The 15,713-nt window shown below is 42.7% G+C and overlaps 1 protein-coding gene across 2 annotated transcripts in view; it reads right to left on the reverse strand.

Moving 5' to 3' along the window:
- SLC6A17 (solute carrier family 6 member 17) overlaps positions 1–15,713 on the reverse strand; it is a 609,379-nt gene that overhangs the window by 140,914 nt on the left and 452,752 nt on the right. For both annotated transcript variants that reach the window (XM_044076905.1, XM_044076906.1), the window contains exon 11: positions 242–404. In XM_044076905.1, coding sequence (XP_043932840.1) covers positions 242–404 — 163 coding nt within the window. The remainder of the gene's footprint in view (positions 1–241; positions 405–15,713) is intronic.

Below are 15,713 nucleotides of genomic sequence, written 5' to 3' on the forward strand. Positions count from 1 at the left end.
TATGCATGTCCTTTATTTTGCATCATGCTACAATTTATCAGACACTAGAGTCAAAGCCTCAAACAAAATATTACCAGTACTCTTAATCAAGAACTGTTTTCAAGGCATGTATACGTGTGTGTGTGTGTGTGTGTGTGTGTGTGTGTGTGTGTGTGTGTGTGTGTGTGTATGTATATATATATATATATATATATATATATATATATATATATATTGTATTCCTGAAAGGTACATCACTTACCAGTTCTTTAATCCATGCACTGTATCCTGGTGGACTGATTCCCATCTGAATTATGCTGGCAAGCACCAGTACTGCCATCAACAGCGGTGAGATAAACCTCCATGTGTAGTAATAATACCGGTATGGAGTGAACCCAAGCATGTCTTTCAACTCCACCATAAATCTGCAGAAAAATACATTTAATTACACCTTATTGTAAATGGTATAACCTCATACTCTTGCTATATCTTTTGGTAAAATTATTAAACACTGTTTAACTGGAAACTGTCATTAATAAACAGAAATTCTTCTAAATTATAAACCATAACCTATCATGCTTTGTACTGAGGCACGGTACTCCATACATTTGGACTAGAGATGCACAGAAGATATACGTGTTGGAAATCTTCTGGCTCAGACACATATCTTCTGTGTCTGTATTCTTGTGTGATATCATACTATGCATTTTTGCATTAGACACATTGTCGTTAGTGTATGAGGTAATAATGTACAAAATGGCACAATCATGCAGGTCTTCATCACTCATTATAGTATAAACAAAATCCAGACTAAAGATTGACAGTAAGTGTTATCATTAGAAAGGCCATATCCACTCACCCCACCCCAGTAATAGGATTTGTTGACAGGCACTTGTTGGTATGGGAATCTCAGTGGATTTGTTCAGTCTTAGCACACATACAAAATAATAACAGAGCAAAAATGCGCAGTTAACTTTTTACTACAATAGCAATCACAATATGTGGCTGATTTTATAATCCAAGAAAAGTTTTCCTTTGACTGACTCTTCTTTTGTTGAATCTCAGCATGAATGGTACCTCTCTCTACTGAAAGTCATCCCTAAACAACCACCACTCTTTTGTTAAACTAAAGCTTCTACACTTCCCTTTTCCTCTTTTCAAGCTTCTGTCATTTCCCTTTATCTATAACTGATTCCTCTGAAAGATATTCTTCTCCTACCCATTTTATACATTTTGATAGTGTTCAGTTTCTGTTGTACTGTATATTTCCTGCTGCTCCACTAAGTTAAAGCTATTGGGTGGCCTTTATCTCTTCTCTAATACATTTTTTTGGCTCCAACATTCAGTATCTTGTTTCCATTTTATAACTACTTTCTCCATTTGTTCTTTTACAGATGCTGCTTCATAGGTTTGTAGTTTTTTTCTAAGCTTATAGCCAAAGGAAACAATTGAAATGCTCAGCCACGTCACCCAATACCATGGGTGAGAAATGCTTGATAAAATCCCAAGAGCCTATTACACATTCAAAGTATAATTTTATGAAACTATAAAATATAGCACACTTCTTAAATGTAGTACAGAATAATAATCTATTAGACACTCAATGAAATTTGCATTTCACTAAATCTACTGCCAATCATTAGAAGACCGGAGTTCCGCTGCGGCTACCCCTAACTGTGAAAAGCTGAAAGACACAACAACAACAACTAAACTGAAGATTTAGTAACATGTTTTTACATGATCCAGGATTACAAAACAATTTTCATTTACTTAGGTTCATAGGTAAGTACTAGGCTAGCTGTCCTTGCAGGACATTTTAAGCCTAGCCAATTTCCCTTTAAAGGTGAGACTCAAACGGCATATCTTGTGTCTGTGAGTTAAATACCTTAACTAATATGCCAGTCCTCAACTCAAAATACTGGGCTTGTCTGGGATTTTGGAGTTACTTCCATAACTTGAGTGAAAGCCAATAAAAATCATTCATATTCATATACATGCATTGAATGTGCCAGCTCTCAGATGAAAATGAATGCTAGAACAAAGAGTTGAAAAACAAAATGAAACAATTTTTTTTCTACTAAACATTTCTTAAATTAGGAAGACAGAAAATGCTATATATGTTGATGCTTTGCATTAATCCAGAACACCACTGAAAAACATGACATATAAGCTAGTTATTACAATTTGTATATAACAGTAAATCTGATTTTATTTATTTTTTAATTGAATGGCTTACAAAAAACTGATAGCATAAACTCTCTGAATGTGGTGGCCTAAACAGCCTTGGGGTACAATGAAAAATGACAGTTTTTAAGCGCTGAGTAAATTAAAGTTCCTAATGCAAAAATATTCCTGTTCTGCACATTATGGCATGTCTGATGGCCATAGCTTGTTTACCATGGTTAACCTGCTTATCAAATCATTCTTACTTTATTAAATATATCCAAATATTTAAAACCATTACACATCTATATTATAAAGCATAGACTTATCATAACAAGCTGTTATAAATTTGCACTTTTTGTAGCAGGTCACTACTCAGTTTTCAAGAACCAACCTAAGCCTGTGAATAAGGTTGCTTACAAATTAAGTTTCAAAAATAGAGAATGGAGTATCCATGCAGAATATTGCAGTTTATCTCTAGTAAATAATGTAAAATCAGTTATCAATGGCTGGTGGTCTAAAACCTAACATTAAGGATCAAGTTTAAATGTACAAAATAAACTTTTCTTTTCACACAAAAACATGTTTGCATGCATCTTTTTGCATGAAGACATTGCTTTGTATGTGGAAACAAAAGTTTATTTTGCAGCATTCTGAGTGTCCAACTCTAAATATGCTGGATTAGTGTAGGTGAGTAATTATGTACAAGAACATATAATTGTAAAACTTAAATAAGCAAGTAAAATTGATTAAGGGATTTAATATCGATGATAGGGAGATGGGCAAGATATTGCTGAATACAGATCATTCTGACCATAGAAAGCAAGCCATAACACATGAATGTCAGAAGCCATGTCAAACATCATAACAGATCTAGTTTAAAAAAAGCTGAACGGATGTACAGCTGCAGGAAATGGAGTTGGTTAGTGTTTTTTAATATGGGATTATCATTGGTTCTCTAATCATAATCAGGTTATTATGTCTTTGAGACGTATGCAAAAAATTCACTTCAGGAACAGAGTTTGAGAGGAGAGTCTTTATATCCATATCGAGAGTGAACAGTAGAATGTTATGATCAGAGACCCAATTGTAATTCTTTGTAGTTCATGGAACTGTATCTGCTTCATGAACTACCTTCTACAAAAAAAAAAAAAAATGTAGGACTGTCATGTCTTTTACCAGCTTTGAAAACTTTTTGAATGCTGGTAAAGTACGTAGTGCTGTCAAATCGACACCAGTAAGAAATGAAGTGCCCCTCTAAAAGGGGTCAAGAACATTAAAAGCTATTCCATACTTATTTTGCCCACTTTTCTCTTTTTAAGTTTGAGAGAGTGAAATCCAAACAGCTTTTAAAAGCTGTTTTGACTTTTACATTCTTCTTCTTTGCCAGCTAACATTATCAGCTGTTAATCCTTAGCACAAAACATGATCTTAAGAGTGCTTAGGTGTATTTAACAAACTTTAAGATCAGTTCTTGTGCTAGGGATGTGTCTTACAAGTTTCTTTTTCCTGATTTTGGAGAGCAGATGCAGTGCTTCATGCATCACAGTCTTATAATGCAAGAAATGGATGAGAAATTTCAGAGCATAACAAATGTTTTCAACAAAATGTCAGAAAATGACAAGAAACAGCAAGATTAAGAAACATTCCCAAAGCATAGTTCATAAGTAGATACTAAGCTATTGGCCCTAGGGCCTATATAAGCCTAGCCAAATGGTACCCTAGCTTTTGCCACCCAAGAAAATTATTTTCCTGTGCCCCTGTCAAGCAGAGCCACAGAAGTGATCCCCGGGGTGAATTTCATATCTCCCATCCAATCATCAAGATTTTTCTTGAAGAGTGCTAATGAGGAGCTTTGCTTGATATAGATAGATAGATAGTTTGTTCCAGAGTATGGGAAGTCTCTGAGACAGGAATCTATCCCTCCAGCATGTTCTGTTTGTTGTGGCGACAAGGTTTAGACCCCTAGAGTGTGTAGCTTTATGTGGAGTATGTCCAACAGTTCTGAGTTTGACATAGCTTTGTATGTTAGGCAGAGATTGCCTCTGAGTAGGCGATATGCGACAGAGTAAAGCTGGAGGTTTTTGAGACGGTCTGTGTAGTGCATCTGTTTGAGGCCAGTAATCCTCTTTGTGAGGTATTTCTGTGGCTTTTCCAGTTGTTTTAGATGTATGAGGTACATACCAAAAGGGGTGTTGTACTCTATAATGGGTCTAATGAGTGATGAGTAGAGGGGAACAATGACCTCTTTTTTCCTGGATGAGAAACCTTTTGTGATGAGGTGTGCCACGTAGAAGGATTTCTTGACTACTGTGGTGATGTGATTATCAAAGGAGAAACTACTGTCCAGCTGTGTCCCAAGGTCTCTTATCACACTTTCAGTGTTAAGTAGACTACCGCCTATGTGGTAGTTCATGGGTACAGAGTTTTTACCAAAAGGGATGACAATGCACTTTTTGGCATTGAGCTTGAGGCCATGGCTTTGACACCAGGCATCTGTCTCAGTGAGGCCCTTTTGTAGGATGTCCACATCGTTAGGAGATTTGATTATGGCTCCTAGTTTGCAGTCATCTGCGAACTTTGTTAGCTAAAGACCTTCTGTGTTAGCCTGTACTTTAGAGAAGTAGATACCAAACAGGAGAGGACCTAGGACTGAACCCTGTGGTACTCCACTTGTCACTGTTCTGAAGTTGGATTTAGAGTCTGCTACTTTCAAAGTGTGGGTTCGGTCAGCGAGCCATTTGGCAACCCATTGTGTGACATAGGGATTTATACCTAGTTTAGTGAGTTTGTCTATAATTCCAGAGTGGGGGACTGTGTTGAAAGCCTTGGTGAGATCTAGATAGGCTGGGTGTACCACCCTACCCTCATCTACAGCTTTGGTGACTGCTTCAAAGAAGTCTATCAGGTTTAGGAGACATGATCTGCCTTTTACAAATCCGAACTGGGTAGGGTCCAGAGTTTGGAGATTACAATGTCATTGTTTATAAGTTCCATGATGATATGCCCCATAGCTTTGCAGACCAGGTTCATCAGGCTAATGCGGCAGTAGTTCCCGGGGTCCTTGGTGGTTCCTCCTTTGTGGAGTGGGATAACCGTTGCCGTGTGCCATTCAGTGGGCACAAAGCCTGAGGTGAGGCTATGATTGAACATGGTACTTAGGTGGGATGCCAGTTCATTCTGTAGTTCATGTAGAATGCAGCCTGGGATGTTATCAGGTCCCATGGATGCTGTGTTCTTAGCTTTGGAGAGTGTGCTTTTTACCTGTGCAGCCATGATTACAGGTACTTTGCATTCTTCCAGTAGAATCAGCCAATTTCACAGGCAGTACACTAGCCCAGCCCAGCCCAGCACTTAAAACTCTGCAAACAACATTCCCCCATGTTCTACTCAGAAACACTGCAACACTGCAGTATACAGAAAGAAGTGAAAACTTAAAAAGCTTAACTGAGACAAAAAATTTTAGGGGCTGCCATTGCTATTATAAGGCAACATGTGCAAGATGCTGAGGGAGGTGCCAATGTGAATGTTGCTGAGGAACACACAGTGAGAGACGGAGAAGAGTGTACAGACCCAGGGTAACCTACCAGGGGCTACATGAGCTGGAAATAGTGGAGTGCTATAAAGTGGACAGAGAGCTCCTGCAGCAAATTGTTGAGCTGTGCAGGCCACACCTCACACACAGAACCAACAGAGGGGAACCCATCCCAGTGGAAACCAAGGTATGTGTTGGCCTAAGAATACTAGCAACAGGTACCTTCCAGAGACCAACTGGTGATATGATGGGGATTTCACAGGCATCAGCATCCAGGGTACTGCACCAGTTCCTGAATGCCTTGTCAGCACATGTCGGTGATCATGTATATTTCCCCAATTCCCATGAGGTATTGGCCAGCAATATGCATCTCTTCCAGCAAATAGCGGAATACCCTGAGGTAGTGGGTGCAATTGACTGCACGCACATACACATCAAAGCACCAGCCAGTGAGCGGGTTAGGGCCTACATCAACTGCAAGGGCTTCCACTCCATCAACTGGCAGGTCGTGTGCGATGCCCAGGGCATAATAGTGAATGTGTGTGCTAGCTGCCCTGGAGCTACCATGACTCCCATATCTGACATCTGACGCAGCTGTACCAGACATTTGCCAATGGGGACATCCCTGACGGTCAACTAGTGGGGGATGCTGGATACGCACTGGAGCCATGGCTGATGACACCCATCAGAAATGCACACACACCTGAAAAAGAACTCCATAATGAGGCACATGCACAAACACAAAATGTAATCGAGCGTGTGTTTGGGATGCTCAAGTCATGGTTCCATTGCCTGGACACATCAGGTGGAGCCTTGCAGTACTCACCAACTACATGTACCCAAATTGTCATGGTATGTGCCATGCTACACAATATGATCCTGCGAAAAAAGCTGCAGCAGGAACAACATGGGGCAGGGCCAAACAGCCCCCCACCATTGCTGTGACTCGGAGGAGGAACAACCTGAGCCTGCCCTAGTAGGCAGAAGGAGGCATGCCCAGTATGCCTTGGCCTTGGCAAAGAGGCAACGCATAGCACATACACTGTAAAATACAACTTGATTTTCCATACACATATAGTATAAATGTCTATAGTGGGCATGCTCACACACTCCAACAAATGTAGTGGATTTCATTCAGCATCACACAAAAAGGTCATACTGGGCATGCTCACACATTTAAAAAATGAAGCAAATGTCAGGTAACAACATACTGAAAGGTCATACTGGGCATGCTCACACACTTATGCCAAATACGGAGGTGATAATAAGGGATCTATGGACAAATGTGGATAGACATCTCTACTACCAGAAACACATTCACAAAGTTGTCAGAAAATCATGCTATGTGTTCACACAAACCACCAAGGTCTGTGCATGTAGGTTAAAGGAGGTTCCCAGTACTCATCAGTCATCAGACATGTCAGAGAGTACCACAACACACTTGTGATGAATCTGACTAGGCACGTTCAGCAGCCAGAAAGACCACTGAAGTACCCTAACAAGAGGATTACTGGCCTCAAACAGTAGCCCCATGCAACAAGACTGAGTGTAACCCAATCTGTACCCTGTTGCATACTATCTACTCAGGAGATCTCTGCCCAACAGACAGGTCCATGTCATAGCTACACTCAGATCTGTTCTGAGTTACAGCTCAATGGCACTAAATATACAGACCCAACTGATATTGGCAACATCCTTGCAGGTAGGATCAGTGTTAACTATACCCCCACTCAACCATGAAAGAGCACATCTCTATAATGGAAGACTGCAAAGTTGCTGTCATCATGGCTGCACAGGTAAAAAACACTCTCCAAAGCCAGTATCACAGCAGCCACGGGACCAGATAACTTCACAGGCTGTGTTCCGCACAAACCACAGAACGAACAGGCACCACACTGACGTGCCATGTGCAGTCATAGCCTCACCTCATGCTTTGTGCCTGTTGAATGGTGCACAGTGATGGTCATCCCACTACACAAGGGTGGAGACACCACAGACTCCAGGAACAATCGCCCGATTAGCCTGATGAGCACACTCTTCAAGGCCATGGAATATATCATCATAAAACATATACAAATTACATTTGTAATCCCCAAACCCTGGACCACAACCATGTAGGGATTGTAAAATGCAGATCATGTCACCTAAACATGATAGATGACATTGAAGCAGTCAACAGAACTGTCAACAAGGGTAAGATGATTCACACAGCCTATGTTGATCCTGCCATGGCTTACAACACCACCGCACACTCTGGAAATATAGATAAACCCACTAAACTAGGTATAAATTGCTATGTCACAAGATGTGCTGCCAACAGGCCTACTGACAGAACACACATTGTGAAAGTAGCAGACTCCAAGTATGACTTTGGACCAGTGACGAGTGCAGTACCACAGGGTCCAGTCCTGGATCCTGTCCTGCTTTGTATCTACTTCCCTGAAGTAAACTTCAACATGGAAGGTCTGTGGCTACTGAAGTTTCCAGAGGACTGCAAACTAGGAGCCATAATTGTAAACACTAAAGATGTGGACATCCTACAAAAGGGCCTCACTGAGACAGATGGCTGTTGTCAAAGCCATGGGCTCTAGCTCAGTGCCAAAAGGTGCATTGTCATCCCCTTTGTTAAAGGCTCTGTAGCCAAGAACGACAACATAGGCGGTAGTATACTTAACACTGAAAGTGTGACAAGAGACCTTGGTTCACAGGTGGACACTGGACACAACGGTGATAATCACATCCCCACAGTAGTCAGGAAACCCTGCTATGTGGGACACCCCATCACAAAATGTGTCTCATGCAGAATAGAAGAGGACATTGTTCCCCACTACTCATCACTCACTAGAACTATAAAAGAGTACAACGCCACTTTTGCTATGTACCTCACAAGCCAACAACTGGAAAGCCTGCAGCAATACCTCACAAAGAGCATTAGCAGCCTGAAATACATGCCATACACAGACTATCACAAAATGCTCCATCAGTACTCCCTTGCATATCGCCTACTCAGATGTGTTCACTGCCTAACATACAAAGCTATGTCAAATGCAGAGCTGTTGGACATGCTCCATGTAAAACACTCACAATTCCCCTGACCTTTGGACCCAAAACCATGAATGAAATGCAAAAGGAAGGGGTGTATACATTTACTCTATGGATACCCCCACCTCCAGGTTAGTGGCACAGCATGAGGCCTTGGAGACCATGCAAGTGCAACTAAGATTGTGCAAAGCTGCTCATCAGATTGTAGCCTTCTACAGATCACCTACCTTGTCACAGGAACCTCACACAGTATTCCAGAGAACAGTGGAATATATCAAGGTCCTATCAAACAACATTATATGAGGTGATTACAACTACCCAAACACTGAGTGGGAGGATCACTTGTGTACAACGTCCATTGCCCAATGTTTCCTAGAGTTTAAAAGCTCTAACACCCTGGAACAGCTGATCACCATTGCCACTAGAGGTGACACGATACTGGACATGATCATCACCAACATGGAGTACCAGTGTTCCACAACAAAGATAAAACCCTCGCTGGTAATATCAGATCATAAAGTAATCACACTGGACATCCACATCACACACCCCCACCCAGCCAATGAAACCACCGTGAAGACATTTTCAAAAGCAAACTGCACACATCCCAAGACAAAAGTGGAAGGTTCCAAAGACCTCTTGCTATAGGGGAATGGTATACAATCTGCCAAATCAGTTACAAGTGCATCCTATGAGCATCTACAGGGATGCATGGATCAAGACATCACAAATAAAACCAAGATGCACTCCTCCAAAAATAAGAAAACAATCTGGTGGTCATCGGCTATAAATAAGCTAGACAACAGAAGGAGGAAACTAACACCCGATAGAGCCAACTTCACTAAAGGAAAGGCATCACTAATCATTATTAGGAAGTAGCAATGATCACTCATGGAATAATTCAAGGACACTGTCAAAAGATAATTGCCAAGGACTGTAAGAATAACAATCAAAAAGCCTGTTGTAGCTTTACCAGACATGTAGGTGTCAAGGAATACACTGAACCAACTTTCATTGGCCACATCCTGGGGGTTGTCCCAGTGTAAACCTCCCCCCATCACCCCCAAAAGGGCCTGTGTCCATCACAGAAGGATGCAGAGCCCCAGACGTCATGGACATGCAGGCAAGGACAGCTCTCTCCAAAGCCAAGAACACAGCATCAATGGGAATGGATGGTGTCCCAGGCTGTGTCTTACACTAGGCCCAAAAGGAACTACACCCTCACCTACATTCACTGCCCAGACTCAATCATACCACAGGGTATGTACACAAAGAATGGCATACACTAACAGTCATCCAGCTCCACAAAGGGGGTGCCACAACAGAACCTGGAAACCATTGCCCTATATGCTTACTCAGCCTGGTCTACAAAGCTATTGATCAAATTGTCATGAAACCCATAAACAGAGACAATGGAGACCTCCAGACACTGGACTCTACACAAGCTCACCTTGTTAAAGGCAGATCCTGCCTCCTAAACATAGTTGGCATACTTCAAACAGTCACCAAGAACATAGATGGAGGTGAAAGTAGTCCACACAGCCCACCTGGACCTCACTAAGGACTTTACCCACCATTCCACACTCTGTCATCAAGGACACACTTACCAGCCTGAACATCAACAGGTATGTCACAGGATGTGTGGCCTAGTGTCTCTCACATCAAACACACATGTTCAGAGTTGCGGGTGCCATGTACGACTGTAAGACAGTCACAAATGGCATCCCACAGGTCTTGCTCCTAGGACCCCACCTGTTCAGTGGACACTGCTCAGAGATACAGGCAAGCACGGGAGGGGTATGGCTGAACAGGTTTGCAGATGACTGCTAACTGTGGTCCATAATCGACTCTATGGCTGACACACACATCCTCCAGAAGGGGCTTACAGACACAGATACCTGGTGTCAAAACAATGCCCCAATAAGAATGATAAAGAATGCATAGTCATCCCGTTTTGTTAAAACAAAGTGCAAACAAATTACCGCATAGTTGGTACACCAGTATGTATGGAGAAAGTCATGAAGGCCCTGAGGACACAGTTAAATAGTGAACTCCCCTTTGATGATCACATGGCCAAAGTGTTCAGACATTCCTTCTATGTAGCCCACCCATTGTCACCTAATGTAACCCACTTTGTCTAGTCTGATGATGTCACCATTCTACAAATATACCTGTGAAAACAAAAGCTCACAGTAATGTGTATAGTGCATCGTGTAAATGCGTACTCCTGTAGTAACATAAAGCAGTTAGTTAGAGGTTTGAATCCTGCACTTGACAGGTGTGTGTGTATGAATTCCTTGGAGAAGAGCAACCTTTTTGGACAGTAGTCAAACACCTTAAAAGTGGTATACTAATCTTTGTCAGGTCTGATGATGTCACCACCCTACAAATATACCTGTGGAAAGAGAACCCCCAGTAATGTATATAGCGTGTCGTGTTAATGCATACTCCTGTAGTGACATAAAGCAGTTTGGTAGGGGTTTGAATCCTGCAGTTGACAAGTGTGTGTGCCTGTTTGTGTGTGAACTCCTTGAAGAGGAGCAACCTTTTTGGAGAGTAGTCAAACACCTTAAAACTGGTATACTAATCATTGTCAGGTCTGATAATGTCACCACCCTACAAATATACCTGTGGAAAGAGAACTCGCAGTAATGTGTATAGCGGATTGTGTTAATGCATACTCCTGTAGTAACATAAAGCAGTTAGATAGGGGTTTGAATCCTGCACTTGACAAGTGTGTGTTTGTGTGTGAACTCTTTGGAGAGAAGCAACCTTTTGGAAGAGTAGTCAAACACCTTAAAAGTGGTATACTAATCTTTGTCAGGTCTGATGATGTCACCACCCTACAAATATACCTGTGGAAAGAGAACCCACAGCAATGTGTATAGCGCATCGTATTAATGCGCACTACTATAGTGACGTAAAGCAGTTAGGTAGGGGTTTGAATCCTGCACTTGACAAGTGTGTGTGTGGGACTGTTGATCAATGAGTTGTGGGTTTTGCTTTTACTACTGTATGACACCAGTATGTGCATTGCACATGTGTGGTAGCTGTGTGGCAAATACATATACGTACATGTGACCTCAATTATTGCATGTGTGGGAACCCTGCTTTTTCCAAGAACACAGCTGTAATCTATTCAAGAGTGTGCTGCTGCTTTCTGGACCTTAGGTCACATCTGTATGCCTGTGACAAGGCCAGCCACTGCAGTGATCCCAGGCCTAGGTCAACTGTGTCACACACACTTATTACGGTTTCTTTAGAATTGTGTGAGTGAGTGTTCATGGCCGAGGTAGATATCAGACCTGTTCAAATGCAGCAGGGTCTATCACTGATGGCTATTCATTATAGGTGTACAACAACCTTTGTGGATATGCAGGCAGACCCTTTATTGCTTATGTGATCCACCGAGGGATTTAAACATACCTTTGGAAATGTGATTATCAAAGGAGAGATGATGTACCACTTGATTGCCTGTACACATCTGTAAGTGTTCTTCACGTTGGTAGCTACTACCTATGTGGTACTGTGGGGATACTATGTTCCGTAAAGGTGGATGACTATGCTTTGGTTGGCTTATAGCTTTACAGCATGTGTTTGACAACAGGGATCTGTCTGTGTGATACCCTTGTGGAGGATGTGTGTGTCATCTGGAAAATACATTATAGGCCACAGTATGCATCACCATATGTGGACGGACATATCCCTACTGTGATTGCTTGTACCTAAGAGAGCTATATGCCAAACAGGAGTGGTTTCAGTAATGTGTGCAGGTGAATACCACTGGTTACTGGCTTAGTATAGTACCTGAAGTGTCCAAATGTTACTGTCTGTCCTACATCTGTGTGTCAGTTGTCAAGGCATTATCTAACGATTGGTTATGGTCTGGCTGTTGAAGTTGTGTATACTACCAGAATGCAAATCAATGACAGATATTAACAGCATCACCCTCAGCACAGTGTCTAACCATGTCATACACACATGTGTAGTCAATTTCCGAAATGTGTGTAGTACAATGCATACTGGCCACCGATCGAGACTATGGAGTGTAGATGTGTAATAAAGGGCATGTCACCCTGCCCATGTGTCCACTATGCACATACATGCAGGCAGTGCACCTCCACCATGTTCACAAATGTACACCTGCAAATTTGTGCCACACACACATCCCACACATACTGTCCACTCTCTAACACATGCTGCCAATACTACACACATCAGCCAAGTGGCACGTGGATGGACTATACACTATTGGAACTAACACTGGTGTGAACATTACTACATTGACAATCATAGCTTACATGCATCATGCCTGCTCAGCCACATCTTCAAGCATATCATCACACTCTACTGCTGACAACATGCTAACATTGCTATACTGCTATTAAGTCACCCTGTGCATCAGCACCATCTTAGCCTGTTCCTGCATCAACGTCACAGATGACAGGAGGTGGCACAGTATTCATCATATGCACAGGGTGTGTAGTTGGTTTGCCAGAGGCCTACAGTGAGCCATACAATCGACATGTATGTGTGTGTACATGTGTGAGGGCCAAGAGTACTGCTATGGGCCAATGTTGATGTAATGTGTGCATGTATGTGGTAGCCCTAGGTGTGTTGTTTATGTGTGTGTGTGTCTGCATGCACACAGTTCCACCATGTGGCTGCCATATACGAGTATTTGTGGGACAGCCACAGACTGTACCTGCAAGGCTTTACAGATCACCGTCTCTGGCCACGGATATGGTACCTGTGCCTGGCAGGGGTTCTACTGACACTATCAGGTACTAAGCCTGACTGGGTACTATCCCCAGATGTAGATGGATGTACACTGGACCCAGGTCCCTGCTGGGAGTGTCCAGAGCCACGTGCACGTGGTCTTCTAGGACGGTCTATGGACAGCGAACCCCAACATTGCTGGGTCTGGTACTGGCACTATGGGAGTGGCTGCAACTTGAGGGGCATCCACGGCGACTGCCAGCTGCTGATGTTGCTGGCATACATCCACGTCGACATCTCACCCATCCCGCACTGTTCTGACACATGGACATGACATTGCGGAGGACATCTAATATCTCACCCCAATGTCTATCCATGACCTCAGTCTAATTATGGATGGCACTTGCAAGGTCACGGATACTGTCATTTAATGTGGTGTTATGTGTCCTCTGTGCCCTTAGTCCCTGTCTGGTGTACCGTTCCATATGTGCCTGTGCCTCCATGACAGCCTGGAACATGCACGAGGTTGTAAGACCTGTGGCATGTCTGCCAGTGGCATGATGGCCAGCAGTGCTCTGATGAGAACCCTGGACATCTGCCTACATGGTACCCTTCCAGACATCTGGGTATGGCTGCTGTGTTGGGATGCATGTGCCATAGATACCGCACTGTCCTGGCCAATGCCAGCTGTATGCTATCCCTCAGCTAAGGGCATTGGTGATGGATGTATTTTCAGTATGACTGTGTGCATGGATGGGGTGGACACTTGTGTATTGTTGATTGTTGGCTCAACGACAGACCCTGGCAAACATGCCTGTGCCTCAACACACCTATCATCATCATCACTATCATGCTCAGTGACATCAGTTTCCCTGCTGCAGTGAACCAGCCCAAAATCAGCACCTGTGAGAGGGAGACAGGAAACACACTTTACGACCTGTACATGATGTCTGCACACATGCACACATGAAAACATGAACACATGCACACATTCACACATGAACACTTGCACACATGAACACATGCACACATGAACACATGCACACTCCTCACTACAACAGACACACAGACACACACACACACCACCAGCAATTCAGAACATACTCAATAGCGTGTGATGATGGGGTACAGTATCACAAGCCAAACATTTATATCAAACGTGACAGCATGCAGGACGTGTGTTGCTCAACAGCATGCAGTGTGAGTGTAGGCAGCCCTTGCTAATAACAGTATATATGGCTTTGATGCATGTGTGTTTTGTTCAGTGATTGGCCTCACCCTGGAACGCAATGTGTACATGGACACAACATTGCTGTGCAAGTATTAACGTCTCTGCAATGTCCTGTGCACCATCACTCACAGGTATACATACCATGGCTGGATGTGTATCAGTGTGTCACATAGATATCCATTTCTGATTAGAGCATCTGTGTCTTTAGCAGACAATTATGGACACAGGTTTAGCACATGCATGCTATGTATACACACAGGATAAGTGGTGCATGTATACCTGATGGAATATCATTGCTCAACATAGACATTGTACAGTGGTTATGGTGAGTGTAGGACATATTGTGGACATGCTAGTGCCAAGCATGACATGGCATGCTGCCACACAACTGTAACATTAAACCTCACACATACACAATGTGTGTCATGTGACCTATACACTCAATAGTGTTACAAGACATGTGTGTCACTTTGTACAAATGGTGATTGCTATGCAGATTGTGTATCAGTGCATATGTTTGCACACACACACACACACACACACAACATTGAGGTGCATAGCAATTAATGATATGTATAGTACTTTGGCCACTGTAACTGGATATGGTGTAGTACCATGTGACATCATCATGCAGCATCATGTAGTGACTCAAGGCTACTAATGTGTGCCAGACCGGCACATAGCATGCTGTATCTGAACTGCAGTACCATGGCTACATTCACCATTTCATGGATAGTTGTTACATGGGTTCATAAGGTGCACAGTAGGGGGCATTACCTAAGATGAATGTGTTATGTGTTGAAGAGTGTCGCAGAGCCACATGAGAGGACTCTACCCCTCAGGTATGTTATGTGTGCTATGTGGATGACATTTGGGATACTGAAGTGTGACCTTACAGCGTGTGTATGAATACGCCATGTGTAGCATGTTAACATGTACTGCGTATGACACAGTTGTGTGTGTGTTGTGTGCATGTGTATCGACTGTACCTATCCAACATCCACTACAGTGTTGACACAATTGTGTGGGATGCTCTGTGTATTG

This window comes from Protopterus annectens, chromosome 7.part0 (genome assembly GCF_019279795.1).
Source record: "Protopterus annectens isolate FY-2018-M chromosome 7.part0, PAN1.0, whole genome shotgun sequence".
In the NCBI taxonomy this organism is placed as follows: domain Eukaryota; kingdom Metazoa; phylum Chordata; order Ceratodontiformes; family Protopteridae; genus Protopterus; species Protopterus annectens.